Raw genomic sequence first — 26,659 nt, 5'->3', positions numbered from 1 at the left:
GGTTCAGGTTTTTTTTTTTTTTTATTTTCTTGCTTGTTTGTGTAGGAGATGTGATTTTCCTTAATGTTTGAGGTGTTTAGGTTCATCTGAGGAGGAACAGGGGACAGCCATTTCCAGAGCTCACACCCCACATGTTCACAGCCACTTTTACTGTGCTGGCAAAGATAAATGAAATGGGAGATGTCTAATGAGCAGACTACTGGAATGAGATGTTAAGTGCATGGCTTAAGGTAAATCCCAGCAAAGAAGCAGGAACTTTTTGCCCCCTCATCCTCTGAAGGACATCTTAATAACCTGTGCTTTGTACAGCTAAAATGAAGCTGTGGGTTCACTGCCAGAATATTCCAGTTGCCTGGTCAACAATATTTCATACTGGAGTATAAACAATGGTTCCTCATTGCAGTGTGAAATGATGTGAAAAGACTAGCCATGTGAACTGAGCCCCTTCACTTTCCTGATTCCTTCCTTCCCCATCCTTTCTCTGTCTTCCATTGCAGTTAGAAACACTTGAGAGTCAAAGCTCCATTTTATAAATGGGAACCACGATCTACTACTATTGTCAGGCATTTAGAGAGGCCCCATGGTTTTCCCTGTACCACTGTGAGAACCGTTCCTCTAACCCACTCAGAACAGATGATACAACTGAGCAGGCAACAAGATTGGGATCCTTCTGGGATACTGGCTGAAAAGCTAGAAAGAACAGTGAAGAAATACAGGAAGAAAAATTAAGGCGTTTCTGTACCTCAAGATCTCACCTAACAAAGCTGGGACATCATTTTCTCTCTGGCAGGAGGTTAGAGGCCTCAGTTTCCAGAAAACTCTCATCACTTTGCAACTGCAAATTGGAAACAAATTTTCATCAAAATATGTTTAACAATTTTTTCCCACTTATTTCAAATAGCAGCTCAAACCGTGGTAAATCTTATTCAGATCCTTCAGCTTCCAAAAGGGTCGTTTTTTTCTTAACATAATTTGTTACACCTTTCTTAGTTTATCCAACTGGATATCACAGACAGTGACTACATCCTCTCTGGAAAACTGGTGAGTCCATATGCCCTCGATGTCAGGGCCCTGTGCTCCTTAGCCAAGAAGGTTTCCCTAACCAGGCCTTTGGTATAAGCAAGAGTTTCCTGATCTAGAAATTTATATAAAGAGCAGTTTTGCTTACCTCTCTCTTTCACTGAAATGGAGACAACCTGTGATCTACTGCTTTTAAGACAATTTTCTATGACCAGCTCTTGTGATCTTTTTACTTGCCAGAATTTGGTATAAGCTAGTATCACCTCTTGTCAGCAATCACTTGTCAAGGAGCACCTTCATTATCATGTCGTGAGATACCTGGGCCATACAAGTATTAGTGACACTTGTTCAGCAGTCTGGATGTGATGAATCCAACACTGAAATGTGTCATTTCTGTCAGCGCTTAATTCTCTGACGACGTTGTGAGGCTTGCTTTTGATGTCCAAATCTCACCTTCAAACTATAGACTCGTATTTTATCTTGATAAATTCTGCAGTCTGATGATGATGACAAATTAGTATGAAAAGACCTTAAGGACAATGGATGAGAAAAAAAAGTTACTATGGGATGAGAACCTGCATACTGGCTTTCAAGCATGTACCAAGCAACAACATATCAGCACCATCTGCTGCCAGCGGGGACAAACTACACGGTTTCTACATCCTGGCTTGGGAATATTTTTAGAGTGAGCTACAAAAACCCACCCACGTTTCTAGTACATAAGTGAAATAATTGAGCAGTTGGTTGCATAAGTTCCATAATGAAGAGCCTAAAATGAGTCCACAGTGAGGAAGAAATGAAGACAACCAAGACGACCTTTTCATTTCACTTTGAAGATACGTTAGTGAGATGCTGGAAGCATTTCAGAAGCCATACGCTTAGCTGTGGACAACTTAAAACAAAATTCCTTTGTTTAAAATTCAGTTACAGTTTCTGAGTGACAACAGAGCTTTTATGTACCACACCATTTCCAAAATACCAGGCGCTTCAAGTGAAGAAGTGAGTTTTAAGGATATCTTTGGTGTTACAATACCTGCCTAACAATCCAATGCATGCTTCTCAACAAACACAAATCAATTCAGATTTCCCCATGGCACTTCAGCTTATTTCTGGGTTTTATTTACCACTGACTTCATTTCAGGATTTAGTTATTTTAAGGCTACTAGCAAACATAATATCTTGGCATGTTTTCTGCTTGCTAATCAGTGTTCGGAAGGAGCTTTTACAGAAAAACCTCCAAATCTTTTGTCGTAACTTGTTCATGGTGCGTGTATGCAAGAGTTGAAGGTTCATGGGCAGGAATCATGGCTTGTCACTCCAATTGCAGTGGATCGTATTATTTACTCTTTAATGCCTTGCTCTGCATTAATTCATTCTAATTCTAACTCACTGAAACAAAACCTTGTTGACTTTGAAAGACTTTTGGCTTATATTCCAGTTTACAACCACATAGCTCTCAGGCTGTGACCTCTTTCCTCCCACTATCAAACCAACTGCATGGTTACAGGTTTGCTCATCTAAAAGAAACTTTTCAGTGTGAGCAGAAGCTTCATTAGAGGCCCAAACCCTGATCTGATAGGTAACAGCTCAATACACTTCACCTGTGTGTTGCTGATTCGTTCAGTATTAAAGTGAGCTGGCTGCTGTTAGGCAGGGTAATGCTGGTTGGCTATGCTTGCTGACTGTTAGTCTTGAAGGAAGAGCTCACGTTCAGTTAAACGAACAACTGATGCATTGCAAACAATCCTTTGTGATGGCACTCTAGCAATGCCTTGTGTGTTGTTTGTTTTACAGAAAGCATTAAAATGGTGTTGAGTGACCCAGCCACTTTGTACCCTGGGTGTGCTTACCAATACAAAGTGAGATAAAAAATCCTAAGCTGTGTCCTTACCAATACAAAGTGAGATACTAAAATGGCAGTTTTGAAATGGTTTTCCTTTGATTTGGCAAAACAGCTCTATCATCTGATATTTAAGTATTGCCTATAACACAGACATCAATAAAAATATTCTCCTCCATTTTCTTGCTTACATGATGTGCTTTTGCAGATGTGACTTGTGCAGCTACAGAAATAGAACTGGGTGGGAAATGGGACTTCATGTGAGAAGATGTTTGCAGAATTTTTTTTTTATTCAAATAATACTCTTCCAACTGAAAACTTAGAAAAATCTCTCCTGTTTTTCAGGGGGAAAAAAGTGAAACCGTAAGAAAGTGAAGAAAACTTGGCGTGCATTTTTAAAAGTGGCACTCTGTTTCTCACTCTTAGAAAATAACACTTTTAATGTTGATTCCCAGAACCAAAAGCTAGGAAGAGGAAAAGTGGACTCTTTTACATGCTGTGTGTCTCAGCTTTTGTTGGTTGAAAACCCAAGTGGCATCACTCCGAATTTTGGAACTGTAGGAAGGGCTGAAAAAGGACTCTTCTGAACTTATTTTGAAAAAAAAAAAAATGGACAGCATACATAGTGGTAACTCTTCCCTTTCTATCTCTTTGGATTTAACTAAAACCTATCTTCCAACGAAACCATGTTTGACTTCTTTCCTACCAAATCTGTGCTCAGGTTTTCTCAGGTGAGTGAGTGCCTAAGGGTGCGTACAATCCCCGTCACCTGCGCTCCATAAAACACCTGCATAAGCGACTCATCTGCTGGGACAAAATGGTTCCTCAGACTTTCTCCTACAACTTCTGCCTTTGCCTGTCACGTGAAAGCAAAGGGTTGCAGGTTATTTCTATGGGTCTGGCTGTTCATGGCGGGGGTTAGGTTTTGCTCACTTGTGGTTTTGGGGACCTCAGCTGGAGTTCGGGCACAGGGCTGGTCACAGGGCGCACAGAGGTGCCGTGCCCCACGTTAGGGCCCTGCTCCAGCTCCGTTTCGGACAGCCAGGCCCGAACGCCTCAGCGAGGCACCGCTCCCCAGGCCTCGCCCCGAGGCTGCTGCTGCACGGTTGTGCCCGGCTCCTCGCAGCCTGCAAAAAACTCAGGGAGAAGCAAAGCGACGTGAGGGCGTTTGCCTGCGGGGCGCACCGAGGCCGCCCTCGCCCCGTTCCCCAGGCAGGGGCCGAGGCGGCGGCACCCCGAGGGCCCGGCATGGCCACGGCGGGCGCAGACAGCGGCCGGCCGGGGTGCCGGCCTGGCAGCCGGCCCGTCCCCGGGGACGAGCCCGGGCCGTTTGGCACCAGCCGCCGCCGCCGCCGCCGCCGCCCTCCCCCGCCTCCCCGTCCCCGCCGCGCCGCGCTCCTTTGCCGCCCGCCGCCGCAGCCCGGGCGCGCTGCGTCCCGCCGGCGGGCCGGGCCGGGCCGGGCTGGGCCGGGCCGCCTCGCCCCCCGCGGGTTCCCGCCTCGCCGGCCGCGCCTGAGGGCTGCTTAAAGGGCGCCGGCGGCCGCCGGGGAGCGGTGCGGGGTGCGCGGCGGAGGCGCTGGCAGCGCCTCCGTGCAGCGGGCACTGGCGCCCCGAGGGCTGGCTGGGCTGTAAGGTGCCGTCCCTGTAGGCTGGTGCGTGCAGGCGGCCTGCCGCGCTCCGGCCCTGCCCATCCGTTCACCCCGTTATGGGCCGCCTCGCCCGCAGGGACCCACCTCGAGGTCCGGTCGCCTCGCCTGAGGCGGCGGCGGGTTCGGCCAGCCCCGGCGGAGGTGGAGTGGGAATTAGCAAAAACCGCCCGGAGCGGGAGCGGGAGCGGGAGCGGGAGGGATGGGGCTTTGCGACGGGTGACGGTGCCCTGCGGGGATGTGGGGGGCTGTCGCCGCTTTGGGGAGGGTCGCGGCCGAGGAGCTGGGCCGGCGGGCACCTTCCCGGCCCGTCCGGCGGCTCTGCCTCGTCCCGGCGGCCGTGGCTCCCAGCGAAGCCTTGCAAGCAGCACGGCTGGGCGGAGGGTGGTTTAGGGTGAAGAAACCCAGTCAACCCGTTTGCTAAGAGTTGTGCCTCTGATTCTTTCAAGGAGGAGATGGTGAGAACACGTGGAAAAGACCTGAAGCGGAGCAGAGAGCATAGCCTGCAGAAAGCGGTAAGGGCAGGCACAGGCATTTGCACTCCTCTATATGCACTGCACTAAAGAGCTCCCCTCTTTACTTTTCTGGGGGAGGGAGAGGAGGAAACTGTTGAAAATAAGTGATTTTGAAAAAACAAATTATGGGTTTTTTTTTCCTTTCCTATTAATCCTTATCAAACTTTCTTAACTGTAGCACCTGAAATGTCAGAAAAACACAAGTTATGGTAAAGTGACATATGTTGAGGGGAGGAATCAGAAACACCTGTGGGCTGATCTCTCCTTTGGCACTAGAGGGACTGCTTGCTGTTTAAAAGGAAAAGGTACTTGACCTGATTGGAGGGCTGTATGGATTTGCAGAGCTGGGTTTTTTGGGGTTGGTTTTTTTTTTTTTTTTTTTTTTTGGCACTGCAAGCTGACTTGTCCACATTTAGAGGGTGGTAGAGATAAAAGGGACGATAACGAACTTGCATATACAGTGTGAACATAGGTGGAAAACTCATTAGTCTCCAACAATATGCTTGACAGTAAGCAAGAGGCAAAATACAGGCAGCTTGAGCCTTAAGGAGTTGACATAAATCACAAACCTGTTGAGACTGCAATACGTAATCTGGTGGAGTGGGAGGTGAAGGCATAGTAGGAATTCACCATACTGAAAATACTGAAGCAGGAGATGAGCAGTGTGCCCTTACGTACAATGACGGTACAGAACTGTAGCCACCAGCATGCTGAGAATGTTGCTCCAACATAAATATTTCATATAAGTGAACCCATGGGAAAAGCCATGTTGTTAAATTGAGCAATGACTGGGCTCTAGGAGAAGAAAATTCGGTTGGGGGGTGAGGGGGAGCTACTGGCCAAAACTCAACAGAATGTAACAGTCTGGCAGTGCATGTTAGCTGGCTGTTGTCTCTGATGTGTCAACAGCTGCTAGCTGCACTCCGTATTGTTTCATTCAAAAGCACCCCATCGTGGAAAACTCAGAGGTGGCCTGTCTTGCTGTGGAATAAGCAGAAGTCAATTAGCCAATGCTTTTCTGTGGCTGCTAACAGCAGCATTCAGGCAAGTAAATGTTTTTGTGTTTTGTTTTGTATTGAGCTTAATCTGAGTGATTTAAGACCAGTATTAAGAAGCAAAAGGAAGGCTTCAAATTTGGTATTCATTGACGTTTATACAAAGCATGTAACTCAGTGTCTGCTTCAACGGGCTTTCCATCAAAATGGATGTTGTAGGTAAAATTTTACCTCCATCCTGCCCCAATCCTTAAGCTTGAATCTTGGCATCTTTTTGCATCCTCCATTACGTGGCTGTAAATGGAGGTACAGTGTGGCTCATCACCTAAAGTTCAGTTGCACTATGGAGTAACCAACGATAATTCTAATTTCAAAATAACCTAAAATTGACTCTACTGAGTTAGACTCTGGGCTCATCTAGGCTAAGGGCTGGGTTCCAAGAGTGACTGTGAATGGATGCCCAAGGTCAAAAGGACTGAAGTAAGCGTGTATGATACTAATTAACTTGTGGAGATAACACACTATACCAGTGCCTATACAACTAAGGCAAGAAACTGTTTGCAACACTATCCAGTTTCTTTTGGACAGTCTGGGTTCTGATTCTCATCATACTCCACATAGGTTTTATAGTATTACTTTAATTCGGGTCTTGCTGAATCAGAAACTTGTCTGTGCCATTTATTTCATGACAGTATTTACTGCTTAAACTCATATATATACATATATAAAATATGAACCTCAAACCAGGTGAGCAGTGCTGAATTTAGGTAGAAAATAAGAGATATTTCCAGGTGTCTTATTTCATGAGACACCTCTTTATGCATGGACTCTGTGTCTGGTAGGCAGTGTACTGCTAGCTGGCTGCTGTATCTGAATGTAGCAGTCCCTACTGCACTGTCACCTGCTGCAGGGCCAGATCATCGCTGTTTAAAGGCAGTTCCTTCGGAAAGTGCTAGGGTTCTAATTTCCAGGAATGCAGGTGCTGCATCTGTGTGTGATGGGATGGCAGTGTATGTTAGCTGGTTGAAATTCTGACATCAGCTAACATGCAGTTGCTATCCTTTTCCACATACCTTGATCATCAAATTGGAGAGCTACTACTTCTGTATAAGGAATCTTTTGGGTCCACCTGATTATTGCTTTTTTTGACTGTCAGGCTAGTTTTTGGTATTATAGCGGTATTTTGTATTTCCATTACCCACTATTATCCAAAGAATTGTTAGAATTTTTGTTTGATTTAGACTCTGGTTTTCATCTGCTTTTAGGTACCAAGGTAACAGAAAGTTTTTAAATACTTGAAACAGGTAAATAATTAAAACATTTCAAACAATTTTAAGCTCTGGAAGTTTTCTTAAAGCAAAAGAAGCACAGTTTAAAAAATCACATGAGTTTTAAAGTTTGATTTTAAATTTTTAGAATGGTATTTGGCAAATGCAAGTTTTTTGGTTTTGGGGGTGGTGGTGTGTGGTTGGTTTTTGTTTTTTTTTTTTTAAACTGAGTAATTAGATGCTGGAAAGGCTTAAAATCACTTTCACTAACTGCCTGAATGCTGTATCTGAAAAATAATTGCCTTTCCATTCTATTAAAAAAAGTAAACTTCAGAGTTTTTCTTCTCCCCTTGCTTCTCAGAATAACTTAATTTGTGAACAGCAATACCTTAAAACAACTGCACATAGTCTTACCAACCAGGAGACACAATTTGAATAGAACATAATATTGTACTTCAGAAGAATAAAGGCTGGAAGCATGCTGATCCTTTTGATTCATGTTGCACTGGAAGCTTCTATTAAAAATACTGCAACAGGCAACGGAATATTACCTCTGTCCTCATCCTGGCACTTGAGGCACTTACAGAATGCAAAAGAAACTCTTTGTAATTACTTGCTTTATTTGGGTGGTGCTGTATGTGCATTGCAAACTGAAGGTCTCCTAGGAAGAGAAATGACGTCAATGTTTGTGATGGTCTGCAGAATTAGGGTGATCCTAGTGTTGTGTGTGGTGATTAGGCAGTGTATTGTTAGTTAGCTGTTCTTCATACACCAGCAACTGACTACACTGCCACATTAACACATCACTGTTGAGACAAGAATATAAACACTGTTATTAGAAATACCCCATCAGATCCTTAGCTGGTATGGGGCCCAATGCCTGCCTAGTTGCCCTGACTGAAAGGAGCTATGCTAGGTTATGCAAACTGAGTGAACATAGGATATAAAAATAAGTGTAACTGTGTTTGACACATTTAGACAGCTAATCCAACTCATTTCTAAAGAATTTACTAAATTATGTAAGCATTAAGTAAGAGTTTCAGGTTTGAGCCCTATGTGAATATGTTTCTCTCACACCACTAAATGTTTACAGGAGCATTGATGAGTGGGCTCAGCAAACAAGTATTTTCTGATAATGCGTAGATTAACAGGGACATGTCCAGCCGGCGACTGAAACCGATTTAGAATACTTGCGCTTCCAGGCAATTTTTTGGAAAGAGGAGCTGACCGTTAAATGGTATCTGTTGGATATGTCAGACCTAAGGAATGAGGGAAGCATGAGGTAGGAATGAAGGAAGTGCTAGGATGAAGGATGCATTGGGTTATGCTCAAATAGAGTTGAAGAAACTTCAACACTCATGGACTGAACTCCATTAACATTCTTAAGAGGGCAGTTTTATCTTAAATAGGTGGGATTATTTAAGAATCTGAGAAATAGGTTTTAATCTGTTTATAGCATTTGTAGTTTAGTATTTTTTTAATATGCTATATCCTACATAAACTGTAAGGGGATATTTTTACAAACATGTATTTGTATTACTTTGGCTTTTGACTACAGATAAGTGTGTGCTTGTATAACTGTTCTAAGTTTCATTTTATTTATTTGCTTTTCCAAGTCTGTGTAGATTTGGCAGTTAAAGAGGCTTTATTTTCACCCTGGATAACTGGTGACTTGGTTTTAAGAAAGAAGTGATTCGTGTATCAGTGATCTGCCCTAAATAGTACATTGGAAGAGCTGGTATGTCCCATGAAGAATAAGTAATACAAACAAACTGAGTTTCTGGAGGAATGTTAATTAAGAGTAAACTTTGAAAAACTTAAACTCTGTGTAGATTCAGGACTGAATGGTACCTATATTCAAATTTCTACAGAAGATGGTTGTAGTGGATTGTGACCAAATGGTGAAATAAGAAATTCAGTGACCGTTTTCTCAGGCAAAACCTCCTTTTTCTAGGAATCTGAAGTAAAAGTAATTCAGGAAACAGTGAGTTAAATAATTCTGTCCACTCATTTGCTAATATCCCATGGTATTTCTGAATACCAGGAAAGATATTTGATCTTAGTGCTGGCATTAGGTTATTTAAGATTATCCTGTGAAAAACAGAGTATGATCTTTAGTGAGTGAATCACAAGCCAGGTGTGCACACTCCCTTCCCTCGTGATCCCTTCCAAACTAGAAGATGATACTGCACTGTTTATCTTTCATAGGGTATTTAAAGAACTTGAGTGAAACTTCCCATATGCTGAGTAACTCTCAGGCAATACCAGGACTAAAATAGATTTTTTTTTTTTTTTTTCTTTTCTTCCCACTGGTGTTCCACTAACAGCACCCAACATTTCTTTATACCTACCCTATTTTATTCAGGGATACAAAAAGCAGGGAGCTATAGCAGTACACATGAATGGACATGCATGTTTTAGTCATGTACATTTTCAAATAAAGATATAATCCACCATTTATGGGAAGAACATTGTGTCCTGCCACTGAGTTCTGTGGAACCTAGACTACTCCCTGTGAGGGGAGAAGATCCATATCTCAGTTCCCTTCCTGCTCCATCAAGCATCAGGGACATGTGACAAAAATTACCTGATGTGTTCTGCCAAATGTTCCCAGGGCTGGAACTGTACATGTACGAGGAGACTGGAACAGGTTGCCCAGAGAGGCTGTAGATGCCCCATCCCTGGAAGCATTCAAGGTCAGGTGGGACGGGGGTCTGAGCAACCTGATCTAGTCGAAGATGTGCCTGCTCATTGCAGGGGGCTGGACTAGGTGACCTTTAAAGGCCCCTTCCAACCCAAACGATCCTATGATTAAAACAAAGGACCTCAGCATAAGAACAGGAACTGTCTGGATGGATTGGATGTGGAATCTTGTGGGCTAATGGCAAACAGCTCAGAGGCTGGTCTAAAACACCAGCAGTAGGCACATTTGGACTAACTAGACCCTAACATGGGCCTTAACTGATCTCTGAAAGTTAAGAGTGGCTAAAATTGTCATGCATAGGTTTGACATCCCTTCCAAAATGATGGTTGTCATTATTGATGGTGATTTTGTTTAATCCTCCACATCGGTCTCATCACTCAGTCTTTTAAAATCTTTTTATGTCCTTATCCTTCAGGGGTTTTCTGTGAAATTCTCAATGAATTCCATAGATGAATAAAAAATATATTTTTTTAAAATTGCTTTTGAATTTCTCACCTTTTTAATACAGTTAATTGGCTATCTTTATTGGAAAATGTTTTGAAGCACTTCAGGTATTTTCAGTCACTGTTAGTCTTACAAGAGAACTGCTACCAGTCATTTTTCATATAAAAAACTCTTCTGAGACACTGTTTTCTCTCACTTCTATTCTCTCAGCCCTCCTTTAAGACTTGGACAGCTGGAATGAGGTTCCTTATTCCAATTTACTGTCTCCCTTCATCAAACAGATAAATCAAAACACTTGACAGTTTGAAATAGAGCAGTGGAACAGAACTGGAAATGAATTTGCAGTTACATGCAGGACGGGACGTTGCAAGGGGAGAAGAGTGGGGCTTAAGGCATGAACCTTCATCCCCTTCTTCTACCTCTACTTGAAGACTGTTGTTTTATTCCAGAGATGTGAGGTAGATGGCTGGGGAGCATTGTCTTGGACTGTCTCACAAAGAAGTCTGTTACAGTGCCAGGCTGTTGATTTTTATTGCCCCTTGAGTCCTGCTGTAAGCAAGCATGCATATTCACACAGGCCCTACCTTCATCCAGGTCAGAAGACTGGTGATACAGCAGGAGACGAGCTCACAGCAGAGGCACTGTACTGCAGTGCAAATGTATGGGGAAGGCTAAAGAGGTTAAAGGTGTTGCTGTAAAGTGACATGTAAAATTAATGTATTAAAAATGTAAAATTAATCAAAATACAAAGCAGGCAACGAAACAGTTTTACAATTTTTCTTTTGATAGTTTTATTTTCTATGTACAGTTTTTTTACAACTAAGTTGACAGCTTCACAATTCATTCTTCCTTGAGAAGATATCGCAAAGCTGGTATCTTCAGTGGTATTTGTCTCTAAAAACCCTGGTATGATGCCTCTGGGCCCCATGTCTTTCAGTCAGGGCCATTATGTGTTAATGGAATATCAAAATCTATTTGTTGATGGTAGATGGGAAACAAAATACTTCTGTGGAAATACAAAGTATTTTATCAACAAATCCTCTTCTTTTTAGCTGTCTCCCTGTTTGTGACAGTTGTGATTAGCTATTGTCAGCAATTTACAGAAACATTCAGGAACTTTATGCAAATTGAAGGTCCAGCCCTCCAAGGTACCGAGTGCCTTGCCATTCTCAGTAACCTCAGTGGATCTCAAGGCTGTTGCAGGAGCCAGTCCAACATTAATAGACATAGTGTAGCTGAAAATACTAACGCCAAAGAGAAGTAAAATCACCTGATGGTTTAGCTTCTAGCAGCATTTCCCAGGAATGTAGTAAGGCTGTGTACCCATGCTGTTGAATGGATTGCCAGCGTGAATGGCTTTTTCAGAGGTCTTCTCTTTTTTTCATGATAATCTGCCTGATTAATGATGCTACTTCTGGCTTGATACTTTCTATGGGCTCTTCAGGTCTCCAGAATTTCACAACTTTACCTTCAGGGCTGACAAGGTACTTCCAGAAATTCCATCGAGGCTCTTTCTTTGAAGAATCTGTAAGAATGGCATCAGATTGTTTTAGTGATTACACTTATCATTGTTTCATTACCCTGCAGTGATTCTTCAACTATTTATGCTGAAGCAGTCCCACTTTGTTCTTTGCTAGTAGTCTGGGCATGGATTTACTGGTTGGTGTTAATGATCTGAAAAGTGGGAAGTGAATGATGCTCTCCCCTTTTTGTGAAACTGTTTTAAGAGTTCTTACTTTTACTATGCTCTGCTTTCTAGGGAGGAGGATATGAGGGCTGCATAATCATTTGGGGAATCTCCAGTTTTTTGTCGGTTTAGGGGAAGTGAAATGGGAGCAGGAAGTCATACTGGTGATGGCTTAATTCAGCTCCTTTCATCCCATGAGGCAAACCTTACCTGTGTCTTTGCTATGATGTGTACCTGGCAAGATAATTTCCGAGATCAAGGGGCCATGAACAAACTCTGTGGCTCCTAGAGGAGGCAGAAGCAGTTTTTTGAGTCTGGCTTTGTCCTTGGAGAGCCTCACAGGTTTAGAGGGAAATCACTTTTTAGAGAAGAACTAAAAGAAAACTCCAGGAGATTTTGACTGGGGAACAGGTGTCCAGTGGGGAACAGTGCTGAACCCTACACTGATTGTTGGAAGCAATGGGTTGAATTTTGCCATTGGACTACATTTATAATGTCATGACTGTAAGGGGGACACCATGGCAAGCAAATGGGTACGGTAAAGCTCATGTCATGGAGGCTCTGGCCCTGCTAGCAATTATATATTTGGTGAGTCGTTGTATCTAGAATCGGTCTTGAAATAACATACAACATGGGCTCAAGCTGCGCCAGGGGAGATTTAGATTGGATATTAGGAAAAATTTCTTCACGGAAAGGGTGGTCGAGCATTGGAACAGGCTGCCCAGAGAGGTGGTGGAGTCACCATCCCTGGAAGTGTTCAAAAAATGGGTAGACGTGGCACTTTGGGACATGGTTTAGTGGACATGGTGGTGTTGGGTTGATGGTTGGACTGATGATCTTAGAGATCCTTTCCAACCTTATTGATTCCCAGTTTTTACTTTCATTATAAATAATCCAGCCACCAAGCCAGGAAACATGGAATTGCTTCTCTACCCTTAACTGGTTTAGTGGTGGACTTGGTAATGCTAGGTTAATGGTTGGACTGGATGATCTTAAAGGTCTTTTCCAATCTAAACGATTCTATGATTCCATGATAACACCATCTCTGAATGTTCTTCCAGGGTTCCTTAATGCATATGGGTAACTCCTACAAAGTACAAACACATACGAAGTGGACATTATTTGAGGAAAGGTGAGGCCACAAACCTTGCACTGGCCCAACAAAATGCTATACTGCTATGAAAGCAACAAGAAGCAGTTGTGTAAAGAAAGGTCTTGGCACCATGTTGATGCTGCCCATGGATTCTTTTTGCACTAGACTATCTGACAGTGCTGGACAAATTGTAGCTAGCATTCACAGTCACAAGGGGGTGTAGCGTGAAGATGTTCAACCTTCTGATTTTCAAGACAGCTACATGAAGAAAACAGGTGCTTCTTTAATTGAAGATGCCCAGTAATCTCATGTGAAACAGAGGAATGTGGGGAAAAGAAAGACCTTATTTCAAAATATTTAAGTACCACAGGCTCTTTCTCCTTGTGGGTGACCAGCATGTCAAATAAGAACCGACTGAGTGAATATGGCTGTTCTGTTTCTGTGTAGGCATTAATGTCTGATACTGATTGCACTGGTAGTTAGAATCTGGATTCATCCCACCCAGCTGGTACCTACATGCTCTAGTCTCCTCTACAATGAACTGAGAGGCACCTCCAGAGTGCATTCAGTAATTCCACTGAGCATCAGGCAACTCAGAGCAACGAGGCTTTACCTGAGGTCTTTGGTGATATGCCTAAGGGGAGGTAGGAAGAAACACAGTTACAGTGACAATGGTGACCACTTAAATGACTCCAAAGTGATAATAATTTTCAAATACGTAAGAGGTATCACAGAGGATATGGCAAGAAGCAACAGACTCAAGTGGTGTAAGATTTCATTTAGATGTCAGAAATACCTTTCTGACAAGAGGAGCTGTGAAGAACTGGAATAGACTGGGAGGGTTTGGAATCTCTCATACTGTAATAGTCTGGAGAAACACGTGCAGTACTGATTTGGGTAAATGTGATCCTATCTTGGGGCAGGGACGTGGAATACAGGTTTGGGCTTTCTCCTACCTTGTTTTCTAGTTAAAATGATGTGATAGAAAAGGGTTATGTTCTAATTACCCTTTCTTTCACATATCAGTGTTTAGTATGGGTCAAAGACCTGGCCAAAGCTCAGGAAAATTCAGAGAGGCTTTTTAAGTTGGCTTTGGGTCTGTAGGCTCTTTGGTCAACTGAAGAGAGTTTCATTTTGCTTGTGAGAGTATGAGGCTCTAAGTCAGTAAATGCTTACTGTAATAGGAGCATTCATGTGAGTGGGTTTTGCAGCTGGGCCCTGAAGTTCACAAGACAATTTAATGCAAAGCAGTGGTTATATATAACTGCAGTATATATAATCCTGCTTTACAAAACAGTTTACATAAAGGTGGACATACAACTCTGCTAAAACAGGAATCTTCTCATCTGTATGTGTTTATGTAAAATCTTCCAGTAATTTTAAGACCCCCATAGGTAAATTTTTGTCCTTGAGCAAAGTTGTTTTTCAACAAAAGTCACATAATTTGAAACGGGATTTTGTAGGTGGGAGTCTTTGTGCTCAAGTTTATACATCCACAAAATGGATGTTTCTAGCTGGGCTGGTCACAGTAGGCTGTTTTTATAATCACTGGGAAGAAATGGATGCTTTCAGGCTACAACTCTTCTGACCATATTTTTGATATCCACATTGAAACAAGATGAATTGTATGCTGAATGCCTCTTTTTCTACATAGACTATGAAGACTCTTTGCTGACAAACAAACTCAGGCTGGAATTTAGGGAGAATACCGTGGTTACAGGCAGCTTGATATATAAAAGAAAATAGTTACCTATTAGAAATTTAAAGGCAGGCTCTGCTTCTGATCCTAGGATCTTGATTTTGTGGAAAACAGGGAAGGTTACTCCATAGTTTCCTTTGGCAAAAGATTCTATTTCCTGGCTTGAACTAGGCTCTGATTCTCCGAACTGGTTGCAGGGAAAAGCCAGCACAGTGAAGTGGGAGGGACCAAATTCTCTGTGTAGCTCTTGCAGTGCGATGTAATTTTTGTCTGTGTGTTGGCAGTAACTGGCCACGTTTACAACCAAAGTTGCCTTCAGAGAAATAAAGTTATAAGAGTAAGAGAAAAAACTAGAGATGGCATAGTGATTACAATTTAGTCTTAAAATGGCATCTCCCACTACCACAATCGCTCCTGCCTGAAGGCTAAATTTAATGTCTGATCATAATTTGATTAAACAGATAAGGATGATAGCAGCTTCAGATACTTACTTTCAGACAACCTGTTTTAAAAATCCAATAAATGGATACACTTACAGCTTTGTTTAAATATAAGCATGTAAAAAAGCAGATATTTAGGACAGGCACTAAAATCATATTTACTAGATCAACTTCCAGAATTCAACACAACATGCTACCATTCTTAACTAAGATTAAAATGCACAAATTGTGTTGTTAGGCTATATTGATTTACAATAAAGAATATGAAAACCCATTTTTCTTTATTTACTACATCTAATACTTACTTCCTGGAGCAGGCCTAGATACAATAAATTTCTCTCCAGCTTACTGTTTGAAAAACAGGAATTTAGCACAAATCTCTGCTGAAAAGTCCCATAACCAAACTTTTTGTTAACTTACAAATGGAGACCTGTTTTTCAGTGAGGATTCAACACAAAGATATAATGAAGTTGCAACTTACTTTCCCTCTGTACTTCTCCAAGGAAACGATCCTTCCTCGTGAATCCTTGACTTCGAAAGAATAAAAATCTTTGATTTTAGGTTTAAAAAATCTGACTTGCAGCAGGCAGAGAATGGCAGTACACAAAACCATCGACAGAAAGACAACAAAGACCCTGGCTTTGGGCACTGAGTATTTCAGAGGGTAAGTAGTTGTGAGAGGCTCCATTTTCGAAATCTTTGGAGAGGAGCCTGGGCAGGCCTGGAATGTGAAGGAGGAGTTGAAATATGAAACTCCGTGCTTGGGCTGGAAAGAATTCCCTGTTGCAGAAGCGGCTGTTTCATTTCACAGTGCTTCTGCTGGGCTTCAGAGCTCTTGGGTGAAGCACAGAAACCTCTCTGGCTGGGAAAGAAAGAAAGGCATATATGAAAAGTGTATACCCATCACCTAAGGATGCTGATTGCTCTGTTTAACTGACCTGTGTGGGATACTCCAGTGTTTGCACACTGTCTTGAGAGGGGCCTCTTTTGTGGGTCTGTAGTGCAGCTCTCGCACATCCCCTGGGCCCCTTGGGTGTCCCTGGCAGAGTTCAGCAGCAGGCACCTATGCTATCAGACAGACCTGGAGAAGCAGTTTGGGGCCAGCTGTTGAGGTAAAAGGAGGGCAATATGGCAGAAGCCATCCAGTTTACAGCCTCTGTCCTGCCTCTCATCACCTGCTGTGGGATCACAGGCAGCTTTGTTTGCAAAACTCTTTTACAGCATGTGGGGCAGAGAAAAACTCCTGGTTTATAGGCTGGCATAAGGGAAGAAAACAATTTATTTTTTTTTTTTTTGTAATGGGAGGGGCAGCTGATGCAGGAAAATAGGTTGCTATTTTTATTGCTACCGGCTAACTGGCAACTAGCTGTGCTGACATGAGAAGATGGAAGAGAAGAATGAGTTAGCTAAGCATCTCAGGTCCAAGCCAGGCAGCTCCAGTGGTGTTTTGCCGAGGCAATTGCGAAGGGCACTCTGAACTTTAGAGCCATGCAGGTCTGGTGTCTTATCTGTCTTAATTTTTATTGGTTTATATTTTAAAGGTATTTGCCTGTTGCTTTTGGTTTCTGAAGGCACATCAACATGCAGTGGTTACAACTCAGTTATGGAAAAAATAAAATTTTGTCCGTCTTTTTTTCATGTCTTCCCTTGGTCATTTCTTCCCTCTTTCTTTCTGTCCATTTGCTATTCCCTCTCTTCCTCTCAGCTTTCAGGATTTTGTTTTGTCCTCATCACATTTCTGTTCTTGGGCTTTTCTATTAGTTGACTTTCAGCCCACGTTGCTTGTCAGTCTCTTCTAACTTTCTTTTCCTCCCAGTCCAAACCACCACTGAAGAGTGATTTCTGTCTCAGTGGTTTTTCTTATGACTCTTGATTTTTTTTTGCTGTACTTAGAAGCTGCATTTTAAAGGATGAAAATAGAATGGCACTTTCTGAAGGTGAAACCTGGAATCTAGGGGTCTGTTGCTTTTCAGTGACTTTGATGTCACCTCAACTATCCCTGATTTGTACAAGATCACAGTGGTATGTTCAACCATTTCTATAATGTTCTCTAATAGATAAGGTCCATGTTCATCTTGTTTAACAAGACTAGAGAGTTTCATGCAGTTCTATGTAACGGAGAGATGCTTGGGAAATACTGTGAAATTTCAGTATTTGCATGGGTGTTTCCTGTGATCTGAGGGACATGTAAGGCTTGATCTCTGCCTGGCAGTGAGGCCTGTGAGTGTGGTGTTTTGGTGGTGGGGACAGAAAAGGTACAGGCTTCTGTGCTGAAATGAACAAAGCTGTACTCAACAAGCAAATGCAGGTGACTAATACTGACTTTAAAAGCATTTTGAGTATGTTTGATTTCAGAAAATCCATGCAAAATCCTGGTGTCTAAGTTACGACTCAACAGCTTGTAATTTGCATCTAATATTATTTCAGAAATAAAATAAAAAAAAATTACAAGACTTAATATGTTATAAATATTTACTGGAGTACCTAATAATGATCCAGAAGTCTATTATACTGGCTGTGGTTCCTTACTGTTCTTACTTTCACTGTTTTCCCTAAAACATTGCTTTAAAACTGCCTGAAAAATAAAATCTTGTATTCAATGTTATCTAGGCTCTTACATTTCAAATTTTGATACATTCTTACATTTTTCTGACACAAATTGCTCAGTGAATGAATTTGAAAGTAAGAAATATAAATCTTCATTTATTCTTCATTTACTATACCTTAATGTATTAAAAAGTGTAAGATAACGTACAAAATAATAACATGAGCAAGCCACAGCAGTGATGAGAGGATGTAGAAATCAGAAGTGAGCTAAGTCCTTCTTTGGGTGAAGATCAGAAAGCCAACCTGGTTCCAGACAGCCAGCACGTGGGTTTGCCCAAATGCCCATCTCTCAGGGAAGACCAGACCCAGGATCTTATGCTAAATGTCTGAAGAGGCCTTGGGTCGTTCAAAGGCCAGTGCTGTGGCCTAGTGCATGAACGACACCAATTCAGTTTTCTTCTCTGCCACAGGCTTTCTGTGTGCCAGTTGATTCAGGGGTACTTACCTGGCCAGAAACATTTGCTTCTTCCTGTTTTTTTATCTCCTCACTCTTTCTCCACCCAGGTGACTGGCTGCTGGAGCCGTCCTTAGCCCACTATCTATGCCCGTGGCCTGCTGCTCTGAGGTGGGCTGAGCCCACGTGGCGTGTGTCCTGGTTTCGGCTGGGATAGAGTTAATTTTCTTCCTAGCAGCAGGCATAGTGCTGTGTTTTGGATTTAGTAGGAGAAGGATGTTGATAACATGCTGATGTTTTTAGTTGTTGCTGAGTACTGCTTATGCTAGTCAAGGACTTTTTCAGCTTCCCATGCTCTGCCAGGGGCACAAGAAACTGGGAGGGGGCACAGCCAGAATAGTTGATCCAAACTGACCAAAGGGCTATTCCATACCATATGACGTCATGCTCAGTATATAAACTGGGGGGGGTTGGCCGGGGAGCAGCGATCACTGCTCGGGAACTGTCTGGGTATCGGTCAGCGGGTGGTGAGCAATTGCATTGTGCATCACTTGCTTCGTGTATCATTATTATTATTATCATTATTATACTGTTACTATTAGCATTACTATTTTACTTTATTTCAATTATGAAACTGTTCTTATCTCAACCCAGGAGTGTTTCTCACTCTTACTCCTCCGATTCTCTCCCCCATCCCATCGGGGTAGGGGGAGTGAGCGAGCGGCTGCGTGGTGCTTAGTTGCTGGCTGGGGCTAAACCACGACAGTCCTTTTTGGCGCCCAACGTGGGGCACGAAGGGTTTGAGATAACAACAGATTAACCAGAGTGTATTAAGGAGTCTGTTAACAGTTGCCGGTCACGATATTAGTTCATCTGGTCTGCACCATGTTCTTTTTTTTGCAGCACGCGTTAAAGCTTGTTGTCAGTTTGTGTAGTGTGCTATGCTCTGCAGTGATTCATGATCTTTTGCTTGGGAGGCTCCTTATCAAAACCCTGACCTTGAGCATTCTTTGGTATTTGGGTTTCATACAGAAGTCACTACTGTACTTCGGGTACTACCTCATAGAGAGAGTTAGCAATTATACTTCTTACTCTGAGAGGCTTGTTGTGGAGGAAATACAGAATGGCACCTTTGCTGCTTTCTTCTATGATGTTTCCTCCTTCATTACAACAACTTTCCAGTATCTTGAACACCCCTGGGCAGTTAAGATACTTCTATTGATAATTCTTGGGAATGTTGTTTCCGTTTTGATAAAGGTCAGTAAGCAGTTTAAAAATACAATCCAGAGATCTACCCCAAGGCTTATGAGTGGCAGGGTGTGTGGGATCGTATGCGCAAGTACCTAGGGCAGTGGGGACCTCCAGTGTTTTGGAACTTCACCCCTGAACAAGTGCAGAATCCTGAAGAATTAGTAAAGTATTTGGAAGAAGTATGTTGTCACCCTGGTAGCTCCAGAGAGACACAACTCATTGCAACATGCTGGGGACTGGCCCATGCCTATCGAGCCGTGGTCAACACTAATCAGTACCCTCAAAAGAAAGAGAAGGTCTCTGGATCTGATGACAAAACAACAAGCACTGTGGCTACTCAAACCCCCACTACAGGCCCTGCGGCTACTCCAACCCCCACTACAGGCCTTGCAGCTACTCAAACCCCTGCCCCAGGCACTGTGGCTACTCCAGCCACAGCCATGAGCACTGCGGCTACTCAAACCACAGCCATGGGCACTGCGGCTACTCAAACCCCAGTGACAGACACTGCGGCTAAACCAGAGAACCAACCTGCGCCGGTATCAGTTGCCCCTATACAGAAGAAAAAATACACGAGGAAATCAGTTCGTTTAGTAAGGGATGAAGATGAACCAGGGCCATCACGAGAACCAGAGGAGGAAGAACCCATAAATGAGACGGTGACCACCCGATCCCTATCCCTGAGTGAGCTGCGAGATATGCGAAAAGATTTCGGTCGTCATCCAGGCGAGCACATCATCACCTGGCTGCTCCGATGCTGGGATAACGGGGCCAGTAGCCTGGATTTAGAGGGTAGGGAAGCCAAGCAGCTGGGATCCCTTTCCAGGGAAGGGGGCATTGACAAAGCAATTGGAAAAGGGGCAAAACCGCTCAGCCTCTGGAGGCGACTTCTGTCAAGCGTGAAGGAAAGGTATCCCTTCAAGGAGGATGTTTTATACCGCCCAAGCAAATGGACCACCGTAGAGAAAGGTATCCAGTACCTGAGGGAATTAGGCGTGCTGGAGGTGATTTACAGTGACCTGAATGATGAACAGTTAACCAAAGACCCAGATGAAGTCAGGTGCACACAATCCATGTGGCGGAAGGTGGTACGGAGCGCACCAGCATCGTATTCCAACTCGTTGGCAATACTAGCCTGGAAAGACGACGAGGCACCAACGGTGGATGAAGTGGCTAGACAACTCCGGGACTATGAAGAAAAGCTCTCTTCCTCCCTACGGGCCTGTGTCTCGGCTGTGGAAAAACTGTGCCAAGAGTTTCAACAACTCAGAGAGGATCTGTCCTACTCCCCACCTACACGGACCAGTGTCTCAGCCATTAGGAGTCAACGTCCCTATGCTCAAGAGAGAGGATATAGAGGATACACACCACGGGGCACCCTGTGGTTTTACCTGCGTGATTATGGAGAGGACATGAGAAAGTGGGATGGAAAACCCACCTCAACCTTAGAGGCACGGGTGCGTGAGTTGCAAGGAAAAACTATTAGAAAAGGCGGTTCTCCCAGGAAAATTGCAGCTTCAGTTTCCAGTGAGCAGTTCCCGAGACAGAGTAAGAGGGCTAATTTTACTTCCGACCTTGATCAGGGGACTTTTGATTCACATTTACAGGAAGTAAACAGCAAATACTGTGACCAGTGTTAGAGGGGCCCTGCCTCCAGCCAGGTGGAGGAAAGGGACAACCGGGTTTACTGGACTGTGTGGATTCGATGGTCTGGAACGTCAGACCCACAGGAGTATAAGGCTCTAGTGGACACTGGTGCACAGTGCACGCTAATGCCATCAAACTATAGAGGGGCAGAACCCATTTGTATTTCTGGAGTGACAGGGGGATCCCAACAGCTAACTGTACTGGAAGCTGAAGTGAGCCTAACTGGGAATGAGTGGCAAAAGCACCCCATTGTGACTGGCCCAGATGCTCCGTGCATCCTTGGCATAGACTACCTCAGGAGAGGGTATTTCAAGGACCCAAAAGGGTACCGGTGGGCTTTTGGTATAGCTGCTTTGGAGACAGAGGAAATTAAACAGTTGTCCACCTTGCCCGGTCTCTCAGAGGACCCTTCGATTGTAGGGTTGCTGAAGGTTGAGGAACAACAGGTGCCGATTGCTACCACAACTGTGCACAGGTGGCAATATCGCACCAACCGAGACTCCCTGATTCCCATCCATAACCTGATTCGTCGACTGGAGAGCCAGGGAGTGATCAGCAAGACTCGCTCACCCTTTAACAGTCCCATATGGCCAGTGCAAAAGTCTAATGGGGAGTGGAGACTAACAGTGGACTATCGTGGCCTGAACGAAGTTACACCGCTGCTGAGTGCTGCCGTGCCAGACATGCCAGAACTCCAATATGAACTGGAGTCAAAGGCAGCTAAGTGGTATGCCACAATTGATATTGCTAATGCATTTTTCTCCATCCCTTTGGCAGCAGAGTGCAGACCCCAGTTTGCTTTTACCTGGAGGGGTGTTCAGTACACCTGGAACCGACTGCCCCAGGGGTGGAAGCACAGCCCCACCATTTGCCATGGACTGATCCAGACAGCACTGGAACAGGGTGAAGCTCCAGAACATCTGCAGTACATTGATGACATCATTGTGTGGGGCAACACAGCAGAAGAAGTTTTTGAGAAGGGAAAGAAAATAGTCCAAATCCTTCTGAAGGCTGGTTTTGCTATAAAACAGAGTAAGGTCAAGGGACCTGCACAGGAGATCCAGTTTTTAGGAATAAAATGGCAAGATGGACGTCGTCAGATCCCAATGGATGTGATCAACAAAATAACAGCTATGTCCCCACCAACTAGCAAAAAGGAAACACAAGCTTTCTTAGGCGTTGTGGGGTTTTGGAGAATGCATATTCCAAATTACAGCCAGATCGTAAGCCCTCTCTATCAAGTGACCCGGAAGAAGAACGAATTCAAATAGGGCCCTGAGCAACAACAAGCCTTTGAACAAATTAAACGTGAGATAGTTCATGCAGTAGCCCTTGGGCCAGTCCGGGCAGGGCAGGATATTAAAAATGTGCTCTACACTGCAGCCGGGGAGAATGGCCCTACCTGGAGCCTCTGGCAGAAAGCACCAGGGGAGACTCGAGGTCGACCCCTAGGGTTTTGGAGTCGGGGATACAGAGGATCCGAAGCCCGCTATACTCCAACTGAGAAGGAGATACTAGCAGCATATGAAGGGGTTCAAGCTGCTTCAGAAGTGGCTGGTACTGAAGCACAGCTCCTGCTGGCACCCCGACTGCCGGTGTTGGGCTGGATGTTCAAAGGGAGGGTCCCCTCTACACATCATGCAACTGATGCTACATGGAGTAAGTGGGTTGCATTGATCACACAACGGGCTCGAATAGGAAACCCCAGTCGCCCAGGAATCTTGGAAGTGATCATGGACTGGCCAGAAGGAAAAAACCTTAGAATATCACCAGAGGAGGAGGTGACACGTGCTGAAGAGGCCCCACTGTATAATAAATTGCCAGAAAATGAAAAGCAATATGCCCTGTTCACTGATGGGTCCTGTCGTCTCATGGGAAAGCATCGGAGGTGGAAAGCTGCTGTATGGAGTCCTATACGACAAGTCGCAGAAACTGCTGAAGGAGAAGGGGAGTCGAGTCAGTTTGCAGAGGTGAAAGCCATCCAGCTGGCTTTAGATATTGCTGAAAGAGAAAAGTGGCCAGTCCTTTATCTCTATACTGACTCATGGATGGTGGCAAATGCCCTGTGGGGGTGGCTGCAGCAATGGAAGCAGAGCAACTGGCAGCGCAGAGGCAAACCAATCTGGGCTGCCGCATTGTGGCAAGATATTGCTGCCCGGGTAGAGAACCTGGTTGTAAAAGTTTGTCATGTAGATGCTCATGTACCTAAGAGTCGGGCCACTGAAGAACATCAAAACAACCAGCAAGTAGATCAGGCTGCTAAGATTGAAGTGGCTCAGGTGGATTTGGACTGGCAACATAAGGGTGAATTATTTATAGCTCGGTGGGCCCATGACGCTTCAGGCCATCAAGGAAGGGATGCAACGTATAAATGGGCTCGTGATCGAGGGGTGGACTTAACTATGGACAGTATTGCACAGGTTATTCATGAGTGTGAAACATGCGCTGCAATCAAGCAAGCCAAGCAGTTCAAGCCCCTCGGGTATAGTGAACGACGGCTGAAATATAAATATGGGGAGGCCTGGCAGATTGATTACATCACGCTCCCACAGACCCGCCAAGGCAAGCGCTATGTGCTCACCATGGTGGAAGCAACCACTGGATGGTTGGAAACATATCCCGTGCCCCATGCCACCGCCCGGAACACCATCCTGGGCCTTGAAAAGCAAGTCCTGTGGCGACATGGCACCCCAGAAAGAATTGAGTCAGACAACGGGACTCATTTCCGAAACAACCTCATAGACACCTGGGCCAAAGAGCACGGCATTGAGTGGGTGTATCACATCCCTTACCATGCACCAGCCTCCGGGAAAATTGAGCGATACAATGGATTGTTAAAGACTACCCTGAGAGCAATGGGTGCTGGGACGTTTAAACATTGGGATACGCATTTAGCAAAAGCCACCTGGTTAGTCAACACCAGGGGATCTGCCAATCGAGCTGGCCCTGCCCAATCAAAACTTTTACGTACTGTAGAAGGAGATAAAGTTCCTGTAGTGCACATGAAAAATATGTTGGGGAAGACAGTCTGGGTTACTTCCCCCTCTGGCAAAGGCAAACCCATTCGTGGGATTGCTTTTGCTCAAGGACCTGGGTGCACTTAGTGGGTGATGCGAAAGGATGGGGAAGCCCAATGTGTACCTCAAGGGAATTTGATTTTGGGTGAAAATAGCCAATGAACTGAATTGTATAATATTAATTGCTTTATAATACTGTATGTTATCTCTTAACCATATGTTATCTCTTAACTGCATGTTAATATAATAATATAGTAGGTTAATATTAAGTATATAATACTGTATATTATGATTGCTATATGCCGCATCAATGGTATTGCAGTAAGAATTGCCCAGCTTAATGAAAATGAACTTTGATGAAACCATGTTGGAATGAGAACTGACTTCAGCATGGAACAGTCCAACACTGCACACCACCTCTCCTGCTCTGAAAGACTGTGATGACAGATGGAACCCAAAGTCATGGGCTAAATGAACTCAATGGACATTTTAGAGGGATGGGCCATAGACGAAGGGAATGATATCTGTGTGTATATCAAGATAGGGAAAGCGGTGGTGATTAATTAGAACACATTGGAAAGGGGAGGGCCTGTGCATGACGTAGATGGTATAGAATAAGGGGTGGATACTGTCCTGGTTTCGGCTGGGATAGAGTTAATTTTCTTCCTAGCAGCAGGCATAGTGCTGTGTTTTGGATTTAGTAGGAGAAGAATGTTGATAACATGCTGATGTTTTTAGTTGTTGCTGAGTACTGCTTATGCTAGTCAAGGACTTTTTCAGCTTCCCATGCTCTGCCAGGGGCACAAGAAACTGGGAGGGGGCACAGCCAGAATAGTTGATCCAAACTGGCCAAAGGGCTATTCCATACCATATGACATCATGCTCAGTATATAAACTGGGGGGGGGGTTGGCCGGGGAGCAGCGATCGCTGCTCGGGAACTGTCTGGGTATCGGTCAGCGGGTGGTGAGCAATTGCATTGTGCATCACTTGCTTCGTGTATCATTATTATTATTATCATTATTATACTGTTACTATTAGCATTACTATTTTACTTTATTTCAATTATGAAACTGTTCTTATCTCAACCCAGGAGTGTTTCTCACTCTTACTCCTCCGATTCTCTCCCCCATCCCATCGGGGTAGGGGGAGTGAGCGAGCGGCTGCGTGGTGCTGAGTTGCTGGCTGGGGCTAAACCACGACAGCGTGGCAGCGGAAAACTTGAAACAGCGTGAAGGGACGTTATGATATTAAGGCATGGCTAACTGTGGTGTTTTGTCTCCTTTCACTTGTGCAGGTCCCCGACTCCGAAAGAACGGCCTACTCCAGGTTTGAGAGCTCCATTAGGAGGAAGCTGGCGGCCCGCGCTCCGGTGGCGAGCAGCCCTCTTGTCACAAGATGGCAGCAGCGGCACGCGGCAGGCGGCGCGGAGGGGCGGCGGAGGGCCCGCTGCCCGGCGGGGCTCGGGGCCACCGGCGCGGGGCGGCTCATCAGCACACCTGGGAAGGCTCCAGGTCAGGCAGCATGCAAAGGAACATTTTCCTATAGAGGATGGCCTCGTGCAGGGACTTCTAAATAACCCAGAGTGGGGAATCAGTGTAAGGTGTGGGTTGGTGTTCCCCTGTGTCCCAGTTGTCGGGGGCTCTGGCTATGGCAGCGTGCAGCAGCAGCAGTCTGTGCAGACCTTCACAGGCAGAGCAAGCTCAGGGCCAGCATCCTCTCAGCAGGAGTACACTGCTGTTGTGAGAGGAAAGCTGGGCCCAAGGTTCCTGTTAGCAGCGCACAGACAGCCTAGGACAGCAGGTCATACAGACAGCTGACATCAAGGCTGGGGGGGGGGGTGAAAGGAGAGAGAGAAAATAAAGTCTCATCCCCAGCCAAGCAATGCAGACCAATCTTTTTTTCCTCTATGATGGGGTCTGTATTGGGCTGGGTTTAAGTTGCACTGGGCTGTAACAGTGCGGAGAGTTTGTTGCTGCATCTTCATATCTGGAATAGTTAACAGTAACTGACAGGAGGGCAGGAGAATTCATACAGGCCTCTCCCCTTCCTTCTGCTTCTCCTTTGCCTTACACACAGCTACTGCAGACCTGGCCATGACTGCAGAACCTGGACCGGTCTGCATGCCTGGATGTGGTATAACGTATGCTCACTGAAGGAGAAGCTTGTCCTGTGTTACTGTCTCTCCTCCAATGCCTAAGGCTTCAGGTATTGACAAAGGGACAGCAGCCAAGGGACACTCACACTCACCTTTGGGAGAGACTTACCTGAGGGCCATTCAGAGCACAGGTCAGACTTTCAGTACTCTGACTTGGTCTGGAGAGGAACTGACTCTAGGGGAGGCTGTTTCTCTCCATCAACAACACAGGGAGCTGAGGAAAGGTTAAACGAGCC

The 26,659-nt window shown here is 44.6% G+C and overlaps 2 protein-coding genes across 5 annotated transcripts in view; one reads left to right on the top strand and one right to left on the bottom strand.

Moving 5' to 3' along the window:
- Window positions 1-11,793: 11,793 nt before the first annotated feature.
- GPX8 (glutathione peroxidase 8 (putative)) lies at window positions 11,794-16,039 on the bottom strand. 4 transcript variants are annotated; one of them, XM_009491816.2, is made up of 3 exons: window positions 15,833-16,039; window positions 14,963-15,224; window positions 11,794-11,957 (listed from the first exon to the last, which is right to left on the bottom strand). In XM_009491816.2, the coding sequence occupies exons 1-3, from the start codon at window positions 16,037-16,039 to the stop codon at window positions 11,794-11,796; spliced, it is 633 nt and encodes a 210-aa protein (XP_009490091.1). The 4 variants fall into 4 exon arrangements, with proteins under 4 accessions (XP_009490091.1, XP_075582754.1, XP_075582755.1 ...); XM_075726639.1 differs by having other exon boundaries at window positions 15,986-16,039; XM_075726640.1 differs by having other exon boundaries at window positions 14,963-15,098; window positions 15,986-16,039.
- Window positions 16,040-16,839: 800 nt separating this feature from the next.
- The window catches only part of CDC20B (cell division cycle 20B), a 29,751-nt gene continuing 19,931 nt past the window's right edge, over window positions 16,840-26,659 (top strand). Inside the window, exons 1-2 of the mRNA XM_075726414.1 lie at window positions 16,840-16,845; window positions 25,563-25,779. Of these exons, the coding sequence (XP_075582529.1) occupies window positions 16,840-16,845; window positions 25,563-25,779 (223 nt within the window). The remainder of the gene's footprint in view (window positions 16,846-25,562; window positions 25,780-26,659) is intronic.

This window comes from Pelecanus crispus, chromosome Z, assembly GCF_030463565.1.
Source record: "Pelecanus crispus isolate bPelCri1 chromosome Z, bPelCri1.pri, whole genome shotgun sequence".
Lineage (NCBI taxonomy): Eukaryota > Metazoa > Chordata > Aves > Pelecaniformes > Pelecanidae > Pelecanus > Pelecanus crispus.
The sequence above is the reverse complement of the archived record's forward strand: the minus strand, read 5'-3'. Positions and strand labels throughout refer to the sequence as shown.

Excerpts from the sequence above, each read along its gene's own strand:
- GPX8 (XM_009491816.2), bottom strand. The coding sequence starts at position 16,039 with ATGGAGCCTCTCACAACTACTTACCCTCTGAAATACTCAGTGCCCAAA. Across the intron at positions 15,225-15,832 it reads TGGAGAAGTACAGAGGGAAA|GCAACTTTGGTTGTAAACGT; the intron begins GTAAGTTGCAAC and ends ATTTCTCTGAAG. Across the intron at positions 11,958-14,962 it reads TGCCTTTAAATTTCTAATAG|ATTCTTCAAAGAAAGAGCCT; the intron begins GTAACTATTTTC and ends CCATTCTTACAG.